At 42.7% G+C, this 19,087-nt stretch overlaps 1 protein-coding gene across 1 annotated transcript in view; it reads left to right on the top strand.

The window, feature by feature from the left end:
- LOC144689334 (lutropin-choriogonadotropic hormone receptor-like) overlaps positions 1 to 19,087 on the top strand; it is an 87,399-nt gene that overhangs the window by 31,525 nt on the left and 36,787 nt on the right. The window contains exon 5 of the mRNA XM_078556368.1: positions 13,528 to 13,605. Within this exon, the coding sequence (XP_078412494.1) occupies positions 13,528 to 13,605 (78 nt within the window). The remainder of the gene's footprint in view (positions 1 to 13,527; positions 13,606 to 19,087) is intronic.

Genomic DNA, 19,087 nt, shown 5'->3' with positions numbered 1-19,087 from the left:
CTCAGGGCTGGAGAGGAACTTGCAGTGGGAGGTGGAGGATCCAGTGGTCATGGTCCATATAGGTAGCAATGACATAGCCAGGATGAGGAAGGAGGCTCTGCAAAGTCAGTCTGACGAGCTTGGCACCAAATTGAGAAGCAGAACACCAAAGATAATAATTTCTGGATTATTACCCAAGCCACGTGCAAATTGGCTTAGGACAAATAATATTAGAGAAATGAACGTGTGGCTCAAAGGCTGGTGTGGAAGAAGTGCATTATGGTTCATGGGGCACTGGCACCAGTATTGGGGAAAGTGGGATCTGTACTGCTGGGACAGACTACACCTGAACTGTGCTGGGGCTGATGTCCTCACGAGCTGCATAACTAGGGAAGTAGAGAGGGTTCTAAACTGAATAGTGGGGACAAAGGATAAAATTTGGGAAGATGTGGTAAACCAAAGAGTAGAGACAAGGCAAGAGAGAAAGGTACTAAGATGGAAAATGATAAACAAACCATGACAGGAAGGGACAGAGAGTACAAATCTAAGATTAAATCAGCAGGTAAGGCTGGATACTACAAAGATAATAAAAGAACAAAACTAAAGGCTCTGTATCTAAATGCATGTAGCATTCAAAAATCAAAACAGAAGAACTGATAGAGCAAATAGAAATAAATAAGTATGACATGATAGCCATTACAGAGACATGACTACAGGATGATGTAGATTGGGACCTGAATATTGAAGGGTACATGACATTTAGGAAGGACAGGAAGTTAGGAAAAGGTGGAGGGGTGGCTCTGTTAATTAATGATTAGCACATTAGAGAGAGATCACCTAAGTTCAGGAAACCAGGATGTAGAAGCGGTTTGGGTTTAGATGAGAAATGATAAAGGCAAGAAGTCACTTGTGGGAGTGGTGTACAGGCCCCCTAATTGTAACTATACAGTAGGACTGAGTATAAAAGAAGAGACAATGGGAGCTTGTCAGAAAGGTACAACAATAATCATGGGGAATTTTAATGTACATATGGACTGGAAAAATCAGATGGACATAGATGAATTCATAGAATGTTTTCAGGGCAGTTTCTTAGAACAGCACATTCTGGAGCCAACCAGAGAGCAGGCTTTACTAGGCCTAGTATGGAGCAATGAGATAGGATTAATTGATAACCTCCTAGTGAAGGCACTCCTATGTAGAAGCGATCATAATATGATTGAATTTTACATTCATTTTAAGGGAGAAATGAGTGCGTCCAAGACTAGTATTTTAAACTTAAATAAGGACAATTATGAGGGCATGAAAGCAGAGCTAGCTAAAGTGAATAAGTAAATGAGGTTAAGGGATAGGTCAATAGAAGTTCAGTAGCAGACATTTAAAGGGATATTTCAGAATACACAGAATAGATACATTCCAATGAGAAAGAAAAATTCCAAGGGGAGGCCCCACCATCTGTGGTTAACTAAGAAAGTTAAAGACAGAATCAAATGTAAAGGAAAAGCATATAATTACACAAAGACAGGTGGCAGGTCAGAAGATTGGAAAGAATTTCAAGATCAGCAAAGAATGACAAAAAGATCAATAAGGAGGGAAAAATTGTGTACGAGAGAAAGCTAGCTAGCAATATAAACATGGATAGTAAGAGTATCATTTATATTTAAATAAGAAACGAGTTAACAAAGTGAGCATTGGTCCTATAGAAAGTGCTTCTGGGGAATTGATAATGGAAAGTAGGGAGATGGTGGATGAATTAAACAGGTATTTTGCTTTGGTCTTCACTATAGAGGACACAACTAACATACCAGAAATAGTTGTAAATCAGGAAATGGAAGAGAGGGAGGAACTCAGGAAAATTACAATCACCAGGGAAGTGGTATTGAGCAAATTGTTGGGGCTACGAGCTAACAAACCCCCAGATCCGGAGGGACTTCATCCTAAGGACTTGGAAGAAGTGGCTAGTGAGATAGTTGATGCATTGGTTTTAATTTTCCAAAATTCCCTAGATTCAAGGAAGGTTCATTCGATTGGAAAATAGCAAATGTAATTCCTTTATTCAAAAAGGGAGGGAGACAGAAAGCGGGAAACTACAGGCCAGTTAGCCTAACATCTGTCATAGGGAAAATGTTAAAATCTATAATTAAAGATATTATAGCAGCGCATTTAGAAAAATTCAACACAATCAGGCAGAGTCAAAGTGGTTTTTGAAACATAAATCATGTTTAACCAATTTATTGGAGTTCTTTGAAGGAGTCATAGGTGCTGTGGATAAAAGGGAACCAGTGGATGTACTGCACTTAGATTTCCAGAAGACATTTGATAAAGTGCCACATCAAAGGTTCTTGTGGAAAATACAAGCTCATCGTATAGGGGGGTAACATATTGGCATGGATAGAAGATTGGCTAGCTAATAGGAAGCGGAGAGTTGGCATAAATGGGTCTTTTTCTGGTTGGCAGGGTGTGCCACAGGGATCAGTGCTGGGACCTCAACTTTTTACAATTTATGTAAATGACTTGGATGAAGGGACCAAAGAGTTGCTAAATTTGCTGACAACATAAAGATAGATAGGAAAGTAAATTGTGAAGAGGAAATAAGGGGCTACAAAGGGACATAGTTAGGTTAAGTGAGTAGGCAAAGATCTGGCAAATGGAATATATTGTGGGCAAATGTGAAAGTGTCCACTTTGGCAGGAAGAATAAAAAGGAAGCTTATTATCTAAATGGTGAGAGATTGCAGAGCTCTGAGATTCAGAGGGATCTGGGTGTCCTAGTGCATGAATCACAAAAGGCTAGCATGCAGGTACAGCAGGTAATTAGGAAAGCTAACAGGATGTTATTGTTTATTGCGAAGGGAATTGATTACAAAAGTAGGGAGGTTATGCTTTAGTTGTACAAGGCACTGGTGAGACCACATCTGGAGTATTGTGTACAATACTGGTCTCCTTGTATAAGGAAAGATGTAACTGCATTGGAAGCAATTCAGAGAAGGTTTACTAGATTAGTATCAGGAATGGGTGGGTTGTCATATGAGGAAAGGTTGGACAGATTAGGCTTGTATCCACTGGAGTTTAGAAGAGTAAGAGGTGACTTGATCAAAACCTTTAAGATTCTGAGGGATCTTGACAGAGCGGATGTAGAGAGGATGTTTCCTCTGGTGAGAGAATCTAGAACTAGGGGCACTATTTGAAAATAAGAGGTTGTTTATTTAAGACAGAGATGAGGAGAATTTTTTTCTCTCAGAGGGTAGTGAGTCTTTGGAACTCTTCCTCAAAAGGCGGTGGAAGCAGAGTCTTTGAATACTTTTAAGGCAGATCTAGATAGATTCTTGATTAACAAGGGGGTGAAAGGTTATCAGGGGTAGATGGGAATGTGAGGTTGAGGTTACAATCAGATCAGCCAAAATCTTATTGAGCGGCAGAGCAGGCTCAAGGGGCCGAATGGCCTTCTCTTGCTCCTAACCCGTACGTTCGTATGACAATGCAGGCTGATACGTGCTAGTTATTACCTTCCACAAGTCTCAACTTCATGCCTGTTTTGAGCTGTACTTGAATAATCACCACTAAATATCAAAGCTCAGTTAATTCTGGGAATGGTATTTTCTCAGTGATTTACACTGCTCTGCATCCACTATTGGCAGTCCAAGGAAGACAAACATTTCCTGGGTGTATCTGTTTGCATACCAAGTAGGACTGACATTGATGTGAGTGGCTGAACTACCAAGAAGCTTCTGTGCATTATTAAAAATTGCAGTTGCACCTATGCCATTTAGCAACAGGTTGGTGACCATACAGATAAAAGAGAAACAGTCTTTGGCTGTTTCACTTCCATCTCTAATATTTTTTTCTGTATGGCTTTGCAATATTTTTATTATACTTGGACAGATTTATGAACATACAGACACTCCCTGTGCCCAGAGGGAGGAGGGTATGGTGCCACGCAAAGCACACAGAAATTTACAGATGTAGACCTTTAAGTGGGCATTGAAGACAGGATGTATAGACTCCTGGAGGTTGCTGTTATCACGCCAGCATTCTCAATTATAAGAACATGTTGGGGCACAATGCCCTCTGCAGGAGGGCCAACAGGAAGAGGCTTTCCGAACCATAAATATCTCACCCTGTTTGAGGAGAAGGCCATTCATCTCATGGGGCCAATGTTCACAGCTCTTGCTGTGTGCGGTTGCAAGATCCGTAGCATCTTGGTAGCAGGTTATTGTAAGCACTCATTGTCACCCCAGAATCCCTGTCAAGCTTCACACAGCCACAGTCTTCCAGTCCCTCCCCCTCCTTCATCTAAAAGGGGGGTGATGCTCACCCATTCTTAGCTTCCATCCTCTTTTTCTGCAGCTCCATAACAACAGATGGTTCTGGAGGAGGGAGATAATGTTGGTAAAAAGCACAGTGAGGACCAAGACACCCAAGAATCATAGCTGCACAGCCCTCTTATCTCTCAGGACAGCTGGGTCAACTCCTCCAATTCATCCTCTGGCAGGGGTTCACCTCTTTGCATTGCCAGATTGTGAAGGCGCAGCACGCTGCAATGATGTGGGAAACCCAATGCTGTTGGGGGTGTATTGTAGTGAGCCACTGAGCGGTTCAAGCATCTGGAGCACATCTTCAGAAGCCCTATGAGGGAATGTGTGGAGCTGTGAGCAGTGTTGTGCCTCTCCTCAGAACGACTCTGATGGCGATGCACCAGTGTCATCAGCCAGTATTTCAGTGAGTACCCCTTATCCCCAAGCAGCCATCCCTACAGACGTAATAGCCCCTTGAAAATCTCAGCCATCTGAGAGTGAATCAGAATGTAGAAGTCACGGCAACTCCCAGAGCACTGTGTACAAACATGCAATATGCGCTTCCGGTGATCACACACCAGTTGTACATTGATGGAAGGAGAGCCCTTGTGATTTATAAACATTTGGGCCTGCTGCCATGGAGCCCGGATAGCCATATGGGTGCAGCCTATTGCACCCTGCACTCTTGGAAAGCCTGAGATGGCAGCGAAGGTGGTGAATCTCGCAGCCTGGCTATCTTCATCCAGATCAAACCTGACATAATGATGGGCCTTCCTGTAAAGGGCACCTGTGGCCTTCTTTATGCATCAATGTGTTGCGGACTGAGAGATGCCGCACAGGTCCCCTGTTGACCCTTGGAAAGAACCAGAAGCTAAGAAATTTAGCACTGCCTATCAAAGCCACTGACAGGGGATACCCTCCAACTCCACACGACGTTAGGTCTTCATGAAGAATGTGGAATATGTGATGTACCAGAGTTCGGGACAAGTGCAGACGTGCACGGCATTGCCTCTCACTCATCTGTAAATAGGAGACTCTCCTACAATAAACCCTAGGCCTGGCGAGTTGTCGCAGTTGTCTGAGTTTCTCCTCCTGACCCTCCTGTTCATGCTTTGGCTCCGCTTAACCATGTCCCTCCTGCTGGAGCTGCAGGCAGAGCTGCCTCTCCCTCCTTCACCTCCTCCATTGCATTAGGACCATTGCAAAGGCAGCATTGAGCCCTGGATCCATATCTGCTTTTGTCTTCTCTCTGAAAGGAAACATTGAAGACATTAATGATTCAAGGGGCAAGAAAGTGAAGCTCAGAGGATGACACATTTAGAGACTGTAAGGGACCATAGTTTTTCCTGCCCTACTTGCACGGTGGCTGATGCAGCCTTGTCCCTGAGACAGTAGCGCACACATCGAGGTGACCAAGATGGCATCGCAAATATGTAACATCTTGAGCCCTGTGTGGAATGTTAAAGTTTAAGTGAGATGAGCGGCCCAACCTAGCTCAGTGCTCCAATCTCTGATGTGATCTCTTAATGACCAATCTGTTGCTCGTGGTCAATGAATGGATGTCCTTTGGCCCATTAGGAGTATCAATTCTGGTGAACATGTGACAGGCCTTCATTGATGGAATGTCATATATGATGCAGCTGTTCTTCCCTCACTATTGCCTACATTCCCAAATTCTACATCCCTATGTGTTACTCTTGAGATGCAGCGACTGTGATGCGAAGCCACTGAGTTCTGAGCAGTTCTTTAACAATGCTAATGAAGCCATTGGCTTTCAGTGGCTTTCATCGTAAGGAGATCTTCCTCCTTTCTTTCTTAGCAGACCCCTGCTCACTCCTGAGGAAACAAGAGGTTCAAGGGCGACCCCAGACAGGCCCCCCTCGTGTTCACCCTTCCCCGTTGTACAATTCCACAGCCTTCCCTTCCCTTTGCCCCACTCATGTTTTCCCTTTACCCTCATTGCCATTGCACAGCCTTTCCACCCCGTTGCCTCCACCGTGTTCGCCCTTCTCCCTCACCGCCCTTCCACAGCCTACTCTCCCTGTTACCCCCAACGTGTTCGCCCTTCTCCCTCACCGCCCTTCCACAGCCGTCCCTCCCCGTTGCCCCCTTTATGTTCATCAACCCTATCCTCACCTCACAGCCCACCTCCGGTTGAAGTGTTAGTTTCTTAAAGTGGAGGCCTGTATGAGTACCACAGCACAGTGGTGTTCTTTGGGACAATGTAGGCAGGAGCAGGAGCAGACTAACCCTACAGCCCCAGCAGAATGGCATTCATCGCAACAAGATCAGCGCAGCACTATGGCAGGTAGGCTATATATGTTGCACTCACCTCGAAGTTACCAGCGAACTGAGGTCCGACTTGTACGTGCCACCCCTTTTCAAATGGGTTAGAGGCTGACATAATTACCCGCTGGAGTGACACAAGATTGGAAGTTGTGGCAAGATTCCAGTGAGCAGCTGTTTTAATGCACATTCATGACATGTTAATGAATGCAAATTGCGTTCACGCCACTAGTTGGTGGGATAACCAACCTGCCATAAACCCAAAACAAAAACAGAAATACCTGGAAAAACTCAGCAGGTCTGGCAGCATCGGCAGAGAAGAACAAAGATGACGTTTCGAGTCCTCATGACCCTTCAACAGACGCACCACCGGGAGAATTGCAAGCTGTTTTTACAATGATAGATTTGTGACTTTTTGCCTGCTGGATTCTCTGCTCCCACCCGCCACAAAACCCGCCACGGGCAGGATGGGAAAATTCCACCCATAGTGTCATTTACAGCACAGAAGGAGGCCATTCAGCCCATCGAATCCATGCTGACTCCTTCACACTTCTAATCAGATATTTTTTTTCCATGGAGCTATGGACAGGTATAAATGACTCCAATAAAACATTCAGCTTGAAGAGCCAATCTACCTTTATGAGCATGTCCTGTGAAATACAAATTCTATGATATGAACTGGCCATTTAGACAGTAGATACTAGCTTCTTTACTGCTACCTCCCCTTGTTCCTCCTTGCTTGAGCTCAATACTTCATCCAATGTAGTCTCATCAAACTCATGCCCTAAATCCTCTCCCTGACGTAGACATACCTGGTATGCATTTGGTATTTGCAAGGGTGGTGTTAGTTAGGGTTCAGTTGCATGGAAATATAAAAATTCAAAGTTTAAGGAGAGTGTAAGAGTGCAGGTTAGTGACAAGGCTGATTGTTACCAAAAAGTGAAAGGAAGGGGTAGAATGTGTGAATGCCATATTGCACCAAAGAATCATACAAGAGTAGGGAAAATTGACAATAGGGCAAACTTAAAGGCGTTGTATCTGAATGCGCATAGCACTCGGAATAAAACTAATGAGTTAACAGCGCAAATAGAGATAAATACGTATGATTTGGTGGCAATTACTGAGGCGTGGTTACAGGGAGAACAGGCTTGGGAGTTGAATATCCAAGGGTACTCAGTGTTTCGGAAGGATAGGCAGGAAGGAAAAGGAAGTTGTGTAGCTTAGTTAGTAAAGGAAGAGATCAGTGCTATAGTGAGGAATGATATAGGCACTGGAGAGCAAGACGTAGAGTCAGTCTGGGTAGAAATAAGAAATAGCGAGGGAAAGAAGTCCCTGATGGGAGTAATCAATAGGTACCCAAACGGTGGTTCAGCAGTAGGGCACAGTATAAACCAGGAAATACTGGGAGCATGTAAGAAAGGCACGGCAATAATCATGGGTGATTTTAATATGCATATAGACTGGGCTAATCAAATTGGCAAGTGTAGCCTCGAGGGACAGTTCATAGAGTGTATTAGAGATTGTTTCTTGGAGCAATATGTTGTGGAACCAACAGGGAGCAGGCTATTCTGGATTTGGTTTTGTGTAATGAGATGGGATTAATTAATGATCTCATAGTAAAGGATCCTCCAGAGAAGAGTGATCATAGCATGCTAGAATTTCAAGTTCAGTTCGAGAGCGAGAAACTTGAGTCCCACACTAGTGTTCTGGAGTTAAACAAAGGTAACTACATAGGCATGAGGGCAGATTTGGCCCTAGTGGACTGGGCAGGAAGACTACAAGGGAGGACAGTTGATGAACAGTGGCAGATATTTAAGGAGATATTCAATTCCTCCCAAGTAAAATATATTCCAAAGAGGAAGAAAGATGGTAAGAGGGGGAAAAAGCATCCATGGCTAAGCAAGGAAGTTAAAGATAACATAAAGGCAAAAACTAAGGTATACCAAATTGCAAAGGTCAGTGGCAGGCTGGAAGATTGGGAAACTTTTAAAGATCAGCAAAGGGTTACTAAAAAAAAATAGAAAGAGCAAAGGTAAAATATGAAAGAAAACTAGCGCAAAATGTAAAAACTGATAGCAAAATGTTCTACAAGTATAGAAAAGGAAAGAGAGTAGCTGAAGTGAATGTTGGTCCCTTGGAAGATGAGACTGGGGAGTTAATAGTGGGGAACGCAGAAATAGCAGAGACGATTAATCAATATTTTGCCTCAGATTTCACAGTGGAGGACACTAGTACCACCCCAATAGTATCAGGTAGTGCAGAGGGTATAGAGAAGGAGGAACTTAGAACAATCATCATCACTAGAGAAAAAGTACTGAGCAAACTATTGGGATTAAAGGGTGACAAGTCCCCAGGACTTGATGGCCTATATCCCAGGGTCTTAAAGGAAGTGGCAGCAGAGATAGTGGATCCATTGGCTATAATATTCCAAAATTCCCTGGATTTTGGAATGGTTCAATTGGTTTGGAAAAATGCTAATATAATGTCCTTATTCAAAAAGGGGAAGGCAGAAAGTAGGAAGCCGTAGACCAGTTAGTTTAACGTTTGTCGTTGCAAAATTGTTGGAATCAATTATTAAGGAAGTAGTAATGGGGCATTTGGAAAGTCAAAATGCAATCCATCAGAGTCAGCATGGTTTTATGAAGAGTAAATTGTGTTTGACTAATTTGCTAGAGTTCTTTGAAGATGTGACAAGCAAAGTGGATAATGGGGATCCTGTTGATGTAGTATATCTGGACTTCCAGAAGGCCTTTGATAAGGTGCCGCACAAAAGATTAATAAACAAGATAAGATCACACAGAGTCGGGGTAATATATTAGCTTGGATAGAGGATTGGCTAACCAACAGAAAGCAGAGAGTCGGGATAAATGGGTCTTTTTCTGGATGGCAAGCTGTAACTAGTGGGGTGCCACAGGGTTCGGTCCTTGGGCCCCAACTATTTACAATCTATATGAATGACTTGGATTCAGGGATAGAAGGTACTATAGCTAACTTTGCAGATGACACCAAAATAGGTGGGAAAGTAAGTTGCAATGAAGAAATAAGAAATTTACAGATGGATATGGACAAGTTAGGTGAACGGGCCAAAATTTGGCAGATGGAGTTTAACATGTGAGGTTATCCATTTTGGTCAAAAGAATATAAAGGCGACTTATTATTTAAATGGAGAGAAACTTCAGAATGCTTCAGTACAGAGGGATCTGGGTGTCCTCGTGCATGAATCGCTGAAAGCTAGTATGCAAGTACAGCAGGTAATAAGGAAGGCAAATGGAAGTTTGGCATTTATTGCTAAAGGAATAGAGTATAAAGATAAGAAAGTGTTGTTGCAACTGTACAAAGCATTGGTGAGACCGCACCTGGAGTACTGTGCACAGTTTTGGTCCCCTTACTTGAGGAAGGATGTAGTTGCATTGGAGTCGGTTCAGAGGAGATTCACTAGATTGATTCCAGAGATGCGGGGCTTGTCTTATGAGGAGAGATTGAACAGCTTAGGCCTATACTTGCTAGAGTTTAGAAGGATGAGAAGAGATCTAATTGAGGTATATAAGATGCTAAAGGGGATAGACAAAGTAGAGGTGGAGCGGATGTTTCCTCTTTTGGGGCATTCTAGAATGAGAGACCATAGTTTTAGGCTAAGGGGTGGTAGATTTAAATCAGAGATGAGGAGGAATTACTTTTCTCAAAGAGTTGTGAATCTGTGGAATTCACTACCTCAGAGTGCAGTGGATGCCGGGACGCTGAATAAATTTAAGGAGGAGATCGACAGATTTTTAATTAGTAACAGGTTGAAAGGTTATGGGCAGAGGGCGGGAAATTGGAGTTGAGGCTGAAATGAGATCAGCCATGATCGTATTGAATGGCAGGGCAGGCTCGAAGGGCTGAATTGCCTACTCCTGCTCCTGGTTCTTATGTTCTTATGTTCTAGTGGCGCAGGCTGCTGTGACTTGCCGGCTATTGACCAGCCTTGGGGAATTGTATCTGCTTCTGAAGGCTTGTCTAAGAAACAGAAAAGAAAGAAATGTCCAAATACTTCTTGGAAGACATTTCTTGGAGCAATGCTTTCATGAAAATACACTGTCTGAGAAACTGAGGAGAAACTAAACTATAGCATTTAAACATGGGAATAGTGATAAATGGTTTAGGATATATGTAGGAAGTGATTGCCTCAAAATCCTATGCACAAATGACAGGACTGATGTAGACTATCTAGAAATCTTTGCTACAGGGCAAAATAGTATAATTACATGTTATTATAATATATAATAGGAATCAGAGGGACTTATTTGAATGATTCAGATTGAAGGGTCAGTTATGAATTATTCCATCACAAATGGCATGTAGAGTGAGTTTGCATGTTAAATATCACCTAGTGAAACTGAAATAGATAATTCTAGTTCAGGCATTGAAGATTTAGAAACTTTGTGGGTCAAATTAAAAGATAGAAAATGTAGTTACAGGCCACTAAATCAGCCAGAGGATATAGATTAGGCACTTAATGCTCAAATCACAGGATTGCATCGGGTATGCAACACAGAAACAGGCCATTCAGGCCAGTCTGAACCTGACAGTGTTTATGCTCCGCTTGAGCTTCCTCGCATCTTTCCTCATCTAAGTTTACTATCATAACCATTTATTCCCTTCTCCTTCATATGCTTGTCCAACTTCCCCTTAATTGCATTTATACTATTCGCTCGAACGGTCCCCGTGGTAGCAAGTTTCACATTCTCACTGTTCTTTGGAAAAAGAAGTTTCTTCTGAATCCCTTTTTGGATTTCTTGTGACTATCTTATATTGATGGCCTCTAATTATCAAGGAATGGTAATTTAGATATGATGAGGTGCAGTTTGCTGGGCGCCACTTGTGTATTTGTGAAAAGTAAATTGCCTTCATAAAATGTGAATGAACATTCGAGACGACCCAATAAAAAATTGAGGAAAAGGTAAATCCTCATTCCTCGGCATTTTTGAGTTGCGTTATCACACAGGTGGTTGTGGAAGCTGCAAGGGGAGGAAATAATACTAGAAATGTTTTTTATGTAATAGTCTGGGAATGGTGCATTAGGTCAAATTCAGACACCAGCTAACTAATAGCAACAGCAATATACGGACTGAAAATGAAATTTGCAACAGCAAAAGAAAGGAGTACAGCCAACCTACATGGCTCAAGGAAGATAGATTTTGAGGGAATACATCAGCATACATTATTAGATTGAGTATTTAGAGGGAGTAAATGGAATATACGCAAAGATATAATCATTAGACCTACATTCAATCAGGTAAAATGTGCACTAAAGGAAACCTATGCAAGCAGCAAAGGAACAAATGTGGTGATAATAGGTTAAAAAGAGTTTAAATTAAATATGAAACAACACCAATGTTTGAAGGTAGAGATGAGTATAGGCAAAAGATAATAGAAGTGTAGTCTTTACAAGCTAATCTGAGAATTGCTTTTACCGTATAGGGCTGGGATTTAAAGGGGCAAGAGGAAGAAAAGTTAATACATTTGAAAAAAAGAATCAAGAGGAAATTTAATAGAACTATGGCCAGGATATTTCGGATGGCGGGGTTTCCCATCCCACCATCTGAAGAGTCGGCGGAGAACGCACCTCCGTCAACTCTGCCTCCCCTGCGGCCATTTGACGCTCAAATAAGCGCTTATTGGCTGTAGGTGGGTCACCCTTCACTCAGGAAAGTGAGAAGTCCTGCCTTAGAGAGTTGCCAGCCTCCTGCAGTGACAGAAGCTGCAGTGGACAGAAGAGGAAGTGCATGAAGATGACAGAGCCTAAATCCCTGGAGTCGATGAAAGGGTAAGTTTTCGGGGACCCAGGGCAGGGAGGGTATGGAAGGACCGGGGTGGGGGGTGGAAAGTGGGTGATTGGGGTGTCGGGGGAGAGGCTGGGGAGGGGTGGGGGAATGGGAAGTCCAGTAGCCACTGGACCTTAAGGTGTGGGGGGGTGAGGGGGCACCCAAAGTTAGAAGGGGGCTTGTGATGGAGGCATTCCCTCCATTTCTCGCCCAAGGCCTAAGACAATAATTTAAGGGCTTCCCCCATGCCCGGGAAATCCTTCCACCAGCCTAGAAATCGAGGCTGGGTGGGAAATGGCCCTTAAGTGGTCAATAATTGCTCACTTAGAGGCCTCACTTAGGGCAATGTTGGGAGAGGGGTGGGGGGGCTGGTGGTGGGCAGCCCATCCGAGGCCTCGCCCGCCCGAGTGTAAAATCACTGCAAGGTCAGGGCGGGTGGAAACCCAGAGGGAAGCCCATTGCTTTTATGTCACACTCCCCCCTACCCCCGCCTAAAAACCCACCGGCAGGAAGCGTGAAATTCAGACCTATGTTTCTGGAAGTATTTTCTCTGATTATTCATCTTGCTTGGGAGATAAAAAGAACAGTCCCAAAGGCCTATGAGTTTTCATCTCTAGGTTTTGTACTCACATGTCCTTGATAACGTGTTTGAAGGGATATTGAATTTAAAAATATAAAAATGAATGAGGCAGGCCATTTGTTACATTAAACTCTTTCGTACCACTGATTATGCCCAACTGAAATGAAGTTTCAGAAACTTGTATCGTCTCCCAAGTAAGGTGACCAACCTAAGAAATATCTCCAAGAAGATAAAACCTGTTAAGTTTTTCCATGTCTAAAGTTGCGTAGTCCATCTTGTAAAAGGGCATATGCTTACCAAATACTCCCTCTATGTCTGAGGCATTGATGAAATCATACCCTTACCAGATTCATCACTTTGAGGATAGCAAGAGAAAAGATGGAGCAGAAAACTTAAAATCTAGACCAGAGTTCTATTTGGAGGCTATGTTCTTTTAAGTGATAATTTATGTATGTCGATTTCCAATTGACATGAATTATCATTCCACCCAACAGTAAAAAATTATTATTTACATCCACAGTTAATATAATATTGTCAATTGCTGTGCTTTAATATTCTTGTTGATAAAATTTGCATATTTATTTCAGGGAAATATGCGATAATTTACACATTCAAACAATACCAGAAAATGCATTCCAAGGCATGAACAATGAATCTCTAACATTGTAAGTATGATCACTTATGACGCTTAGATAAATCACTGTACTTTCTCTCCACATGCGTAATGCAAATGCCCAATATCAAATGAGCTCTTAAAGAAAGAGCGATGTATTTGAGGTTCAGATTATACAAGTGCTGCAAGTTCCTGGTGTAAAGCATCACCTGCTGGAGCAGAATTTGAGCTTGCAGTCCTCTCGATTTTTCACCGATCAGGACCTGTGTCACCTGTTTTAGGGGAGGCTTGCTGAATTAAGTGCCACTAAGGCACTCGACAGGCCATCCTTTCCATCCAGCTGCCTAGGAGTGCCCGGTGCCTGCCTTCTCTTCCTCCTGGCTGTGATGCAAGATGACTCTTCGTCCTCTTTCAGATCTTCGGCTGATAAAGGATCTTGTTCCTGGGAACCTGCACTGATGAAGCCGGAAGGGTCTGGCACGTGTGGTCACTATAGGAGGATAAATATGATGCAACCATAGGGATATTGTGAGTGAGAATAGATTTGGGATTTAAGAATCAGGAACACTTGTGGATGTGTAAGGATTGATCACATAGCTTGAGGCAATTTGCTGTTTCTGTGGCCATGGTATCTGCAACTCCGCTTCCAATCACAGCCAGCATTTCCACCTCAAGGGGAGTGATCTCATGGAGTCGTGTGTCCCCTCCCTCAGGTCCTTTTTCTTATGTGTTATCTTGTCCTGAAAGAAAAAGAGTGGTTTTTGTGAATAATGTGGAATTGGAAGTAACGTTGTGATATGAACTGGTAAATAGTTAGGAGGTAGGTAACAGAGTATGAATACAAGGAATGTACTCTGATTGATAGGATGAGACAAATCTTTTTATTCTTTCATGGGATATGGGATTCACTAGCTAGGCCAGCATTTTTATTGCCCATCGCTAATTGCCCTCGAGAAGGTCTTGGGGAGCCACTTTCTTAAACCGCTGCAGTCCATGTGGTGTAGGTACTCCCACAGTGTTGTTTGGGAGGCAGTTCCAGGAATTTAATGGATTGCTTCAGTGTCTGAGGAGGCGCGAATGGTGCTAACATTGTGCAATCCTCAGCGAACATGACCTTATGATGGAGGGAAGGTCATTGATGAAGCAGCTGAAGATGGGCCTAGGACACTACCCTGAGGAACTCCTGTAATGACGTCCTGGGTCTGAGATGATTGACCACCAATAACTACATCCATCTTCCTTTGTGTTAGGTATAACTCCAACCAGTGGAGAGTTTACCCCTGATTCCCATTGGCTCCAGTTTTGTTAGGGCTCCTTGATGTCACACTTGGTCAAATGTAGCCTTGATGTCAAGGGCAGTCAGTCTCATCTCACCTCTTTAGTTCAGCTTCTTTGTTCATGTTTAGACCAAGGCTATAATGAGGTCTGGAGCTGAGTGGCCCTGGTGAAACCCAAATTGAGCATGAGTGAGCAGGTTATTGCTGAGTAAGTTCTGCGTGACAGCACTGTCGACGTCTCTTTCCATCACTTTGCTGATGATTGAAAGTTTACTAATGGGGTGGTAATTGGCCGGGTTGGATTTGTCCTGCTTTTTGCCACATTGCCTGGCAGGTGCCAGTGTTGGAAATGTACTGGAACAGATTGGCTGCAATCTAAGGCTGCAGCTAGTTCTGGAGCACAAGTTTTCAGTACTATTACCGGAATATTGTCAGGGCCCATTGCTTTTGCAGTATCCAGTGCCTTCAGCCATTTCTTGATATCACGTGGAGTGAATCGAATTGGCTGAACACTGGTATCTGAGATTCTGGGGACCTCAGGTAGAGCCAAGATGGATCATCCACTCTGCAGTACTGGCTGAAGATTGCTGCCTGCACTGCTTTCTAGGGAAGAGAATTCCATAAATTAACAACAATTCTCCTCAACTCCGTCTTAAATGGGAAACCCCTTATTTTTAAACTGTACCCCTAGTTCTAGTCTCTTCCACAAGGGGAAACATCCTCTCAGCATCCACTCTGTCAAGTCCCCTGAGGATCTTAAATGTTTCAATAAGATCATCTCTCATTCTTCTGAACCCCAATGGATACAGGCCCAACCTGTCCATCCTTTCCTCATTGGATAAGCCCCTCATCCTGGGAATCAGTCAAGTGAATCTTCTCTGAACTGCTTCTAATGCATTTATGTCCTTTCTTAACTGTACGCAGCACTCTAGATGTGGTATCCCCAACACCCTGTATAACTGTAGCAAAACTTCCCTACTTTTATATTTGCTTAGAACAGAGGAGAGAGGCAAACTTGAACTCCTTTATTTTCTTTCTGTCTGTAAGCAGAGGTGTTTTAATTTTTGAGATAGGCTGTGGCGTGCTTCCCCAAGTGATTCACAGCAAATTCTCTTTAAAGTTAAATCAGAAGTATTGTTCATTCATACATTCAAACCTTGGGTGGGGGGGGCGGGGTCACAATTTCATACGCACACATTCAAGCACACAATAAGAAGGTAGGAATGAGGAGTTTTTACAACTATGAATAACTTGAAAGAAAAAGAACCACAGATATGGATATCATTTCACGCAATTGGCAGAGTCCAGAAACCCAGAGCCCAGTGAGGATTCAACAAAGGAAGAATTACAGTTCAGGTGGGTTCAACTAGCTGAAGCAGGAATTGCAGAATTCCTTTAAAGTTGATGTTGACACAGCTAGATGAGATTAGTACACAGAAACTAGGTCTGCTTCACAGGCGATGGCAGGAATCTTCCAGAGCATCAAGCTTTGAGGAGGTTTAGACTTGATGCAGGCTGTTGATCAGCCTGGAGTCCTGCTTTGATGTTTGCAGGCTGGAGGTTAAACAGTAGACTGAGTTGTAAGTCTAGAAATATAACATTAAAACTTTCCAAATGCCAGAAACTTAGGTCATGTGATGTTGCCTGTTAAAGAGTCAGTTGCAGGCTAACAAGCAGTTTCTATGCCTCTGGTCAAAATCCATTGTTCATCTTAGGAGATAGATGGTGGCTGTAAGCGCCTCTGCAGGTATAACAAGCTTTAATGGATCTCCCTTTGTTATAGGACCAGGCTGGGGCGACAGATCATCTGCTGGTCCCTGGTTTCATTGATTGTAACGAGAGGTGTGAGATTCCACAAGGATGAGGGTTAAGCATTTGTTCTGTAACTGCTGTTGGAACTTTCTAGAAACTGTAGCCAACTTGTGAATCATGTGACAGGTAGCAGCCATCTTATTGTTCATAAAGTCCATTCTTTAAATAAGCAAAAAGTAAGGTTTGCTTTAAACAGTTTATGATCTCTTTCATGTCTTAGGGACATGACATGTTCAGTTCCCATTGCAATAAACGACAGATTTTAATTTGCCTTCCTAATCACCTGGTGTACCTGCATATTAACTTATTGTGATTCATGTACCAGGGCACCCAGATCCCTCTGTACCTCAGAGTCCTTCATTCTCTCTCCTTAAATAATATACTGTTTTTCTGTTTTTCCTGCCACAGTGGACAAGTTCATATTTTCCTACATTATATATACCATCTGCCAATTTTTTCCCACTCACTTAACCTATCTATATTCTTTTGCAGGCTCTTTATATCCTCTTCACAACTTACTCTCCTACCCATCTATGTATCATCTGCAAATTTAGCAACCATACATTCACTCCCTTCACCCAAGTCATTGATATAGATTGTGAATAGTTGAAGCCCCAGCACTGATCCCTGTGGCACTCCACTAGTTACAGCATGCCAACCTGAAAATGAATAATTTATCCCTACTCTCTGCTTCCTGTTAGCTAACCCATCCTCTACCCATGCTAATATGTTACCCCCTACACCATAAGTTTTTATTTTGTGTAGTAACTTTTGATGTGGCGCCTTATCAAATGACTTTTGGAAATCCAAGTATACCATGGGCAGAATTTTACGCCGGCAGGATTTTATGGTCCTGCCAAAGTCAATGGACTTTTACACGACTTGCCGCATTTTACGGCCCAGACCCTGCCGCGCCGGGGCCATAAAATTCCACCCCGCATCTTTACTCCTCTGTTGCTTATAGCGGATGTGCTTCTGAAAAAGCAATTTGCCCTCTATACGTGATGGTTGTTGTAAGTGTGAAATTAACAATTTCAACTCAGACTGCTATTTAAATACAGTATCAGTATGGAAAGGCTGGAAACTCTGTTGCTGGTTCTTCAATATTTAGTAAGTTTCAGTTAGCGTACTCTGTGATTTGGTGGATTTGAGGCTGATGGGAATGAAACTATTATCTAGGACTGGCTGAGTTTGACAAATGTTTAGTTCAATATGCATGTGTGTGTCTACACACACCAGGTGCCAGAGTAGTTCAGTAGCCACACTCCTTGCTTCTGGTCAGAAGAATGTAGGGCCAGATCCCACTGCAGAGGCTTGAGCATGGTTGACATTGCAGTGTGCTGTACTGAGGGAATGCTGTGCTACCAGAGGTGTTGCTTTTCAGATGACATGTTAAACTGAGGCATCACCTTGCCCTCTCAGGTGAATCTAACAAAAATTCCACAGCACTATTTAGCCTGTCTCTATTGGTAGTAAACAATGAGAAGGATAGCAGTTGTAGGACGCAAAAGAGTGGTGTAATGGGCAGACACATGGCAGATAAATTTAATGCAGAGAAACGTGCAGTGATGCATTTTGGTGGGAAGGGTGAGGAAAGTCGATATAAACTAAATGGTACAATTTTAAATGGAGTGCAGGAACAGAAAGACCTGCGGGTGTATGTACACAAGTCTCTGAAAGTGACAGGGCAAGTTGAGAAGGCATACATGATCCTTTATATTTAGTACAAAAGAAAGGAAGTTATGCTGAATCTTTATAAAACACTGGTTAGGTCCAGCTGGAATATTATGGCCAATTCTGGGGAGCACGTGTTTAGGAAACATGTCGAGGCCTTAGAGTGGGTACAGAGGAGATTTACAGAATGGTACCCTGGAAGAAAGACTTCATTTATGTGGAGGGATTGGAGAAACTTTTTTTATTCTCCTTAGAGTAGCAAAGGATAAGGAGAGATTTAATACCAGTGTTCAGAATCATGAATGGTTTTGATAAAGTAAATAAGGAGAAACAGTTTCCAATGACAGGAGGGTCAGGTTATTTAAGGAAATTGGCAAAAAAAAAAGTAGAGACAATATAAGAAAAAACATTTTATGCAACAAGTGTGTTCTGATGTGGAATGTTTTGCTTGAAAGGATGGTGGAAGCAGATCCAATAATAGCTGCCAAAGGGAAATTGGATGAATAATTAAAGTGAAAAAATTTACTGCGATATGGGGAAAGAATGGGGGTGGGGTGGGGTGGGGTGGGACTAATTGGATAGATCTTTCAAAGAATTGGCACTAGCATGATGGGTTGAATGATCACCTTCTATAATATATCATTCTACAATTCTATTCCCACAAACTGCGTAAAATATTGTTGGATATTCAGATCAACTATTTGTTCTGTAACTGCTGTTGGAACTTTCTAGAAACTGTAGCCAACTTGTGAATCATGTGACAGGTAGCGG

This window comes from Cetorhinus maximus, chromosome 14 (genome assembly GCF_964194155.1).
Source record: "Cetorhinus maximus chromosome 14, sCetMax3.hap1.1, whole genome shotgun sequence".
NCBI classification, from domain to species: Eukaryota; Metazoa; Chordata; class Chondrichthyes; order Lamniformes; family Cetorhinidae; genus Cetorhinus; species Cetorhinus maximus.
Note: the sequence above shows the minus strand (reverse complement) of the source record. Positions and strands in the feature narration are given on the sequence as shown.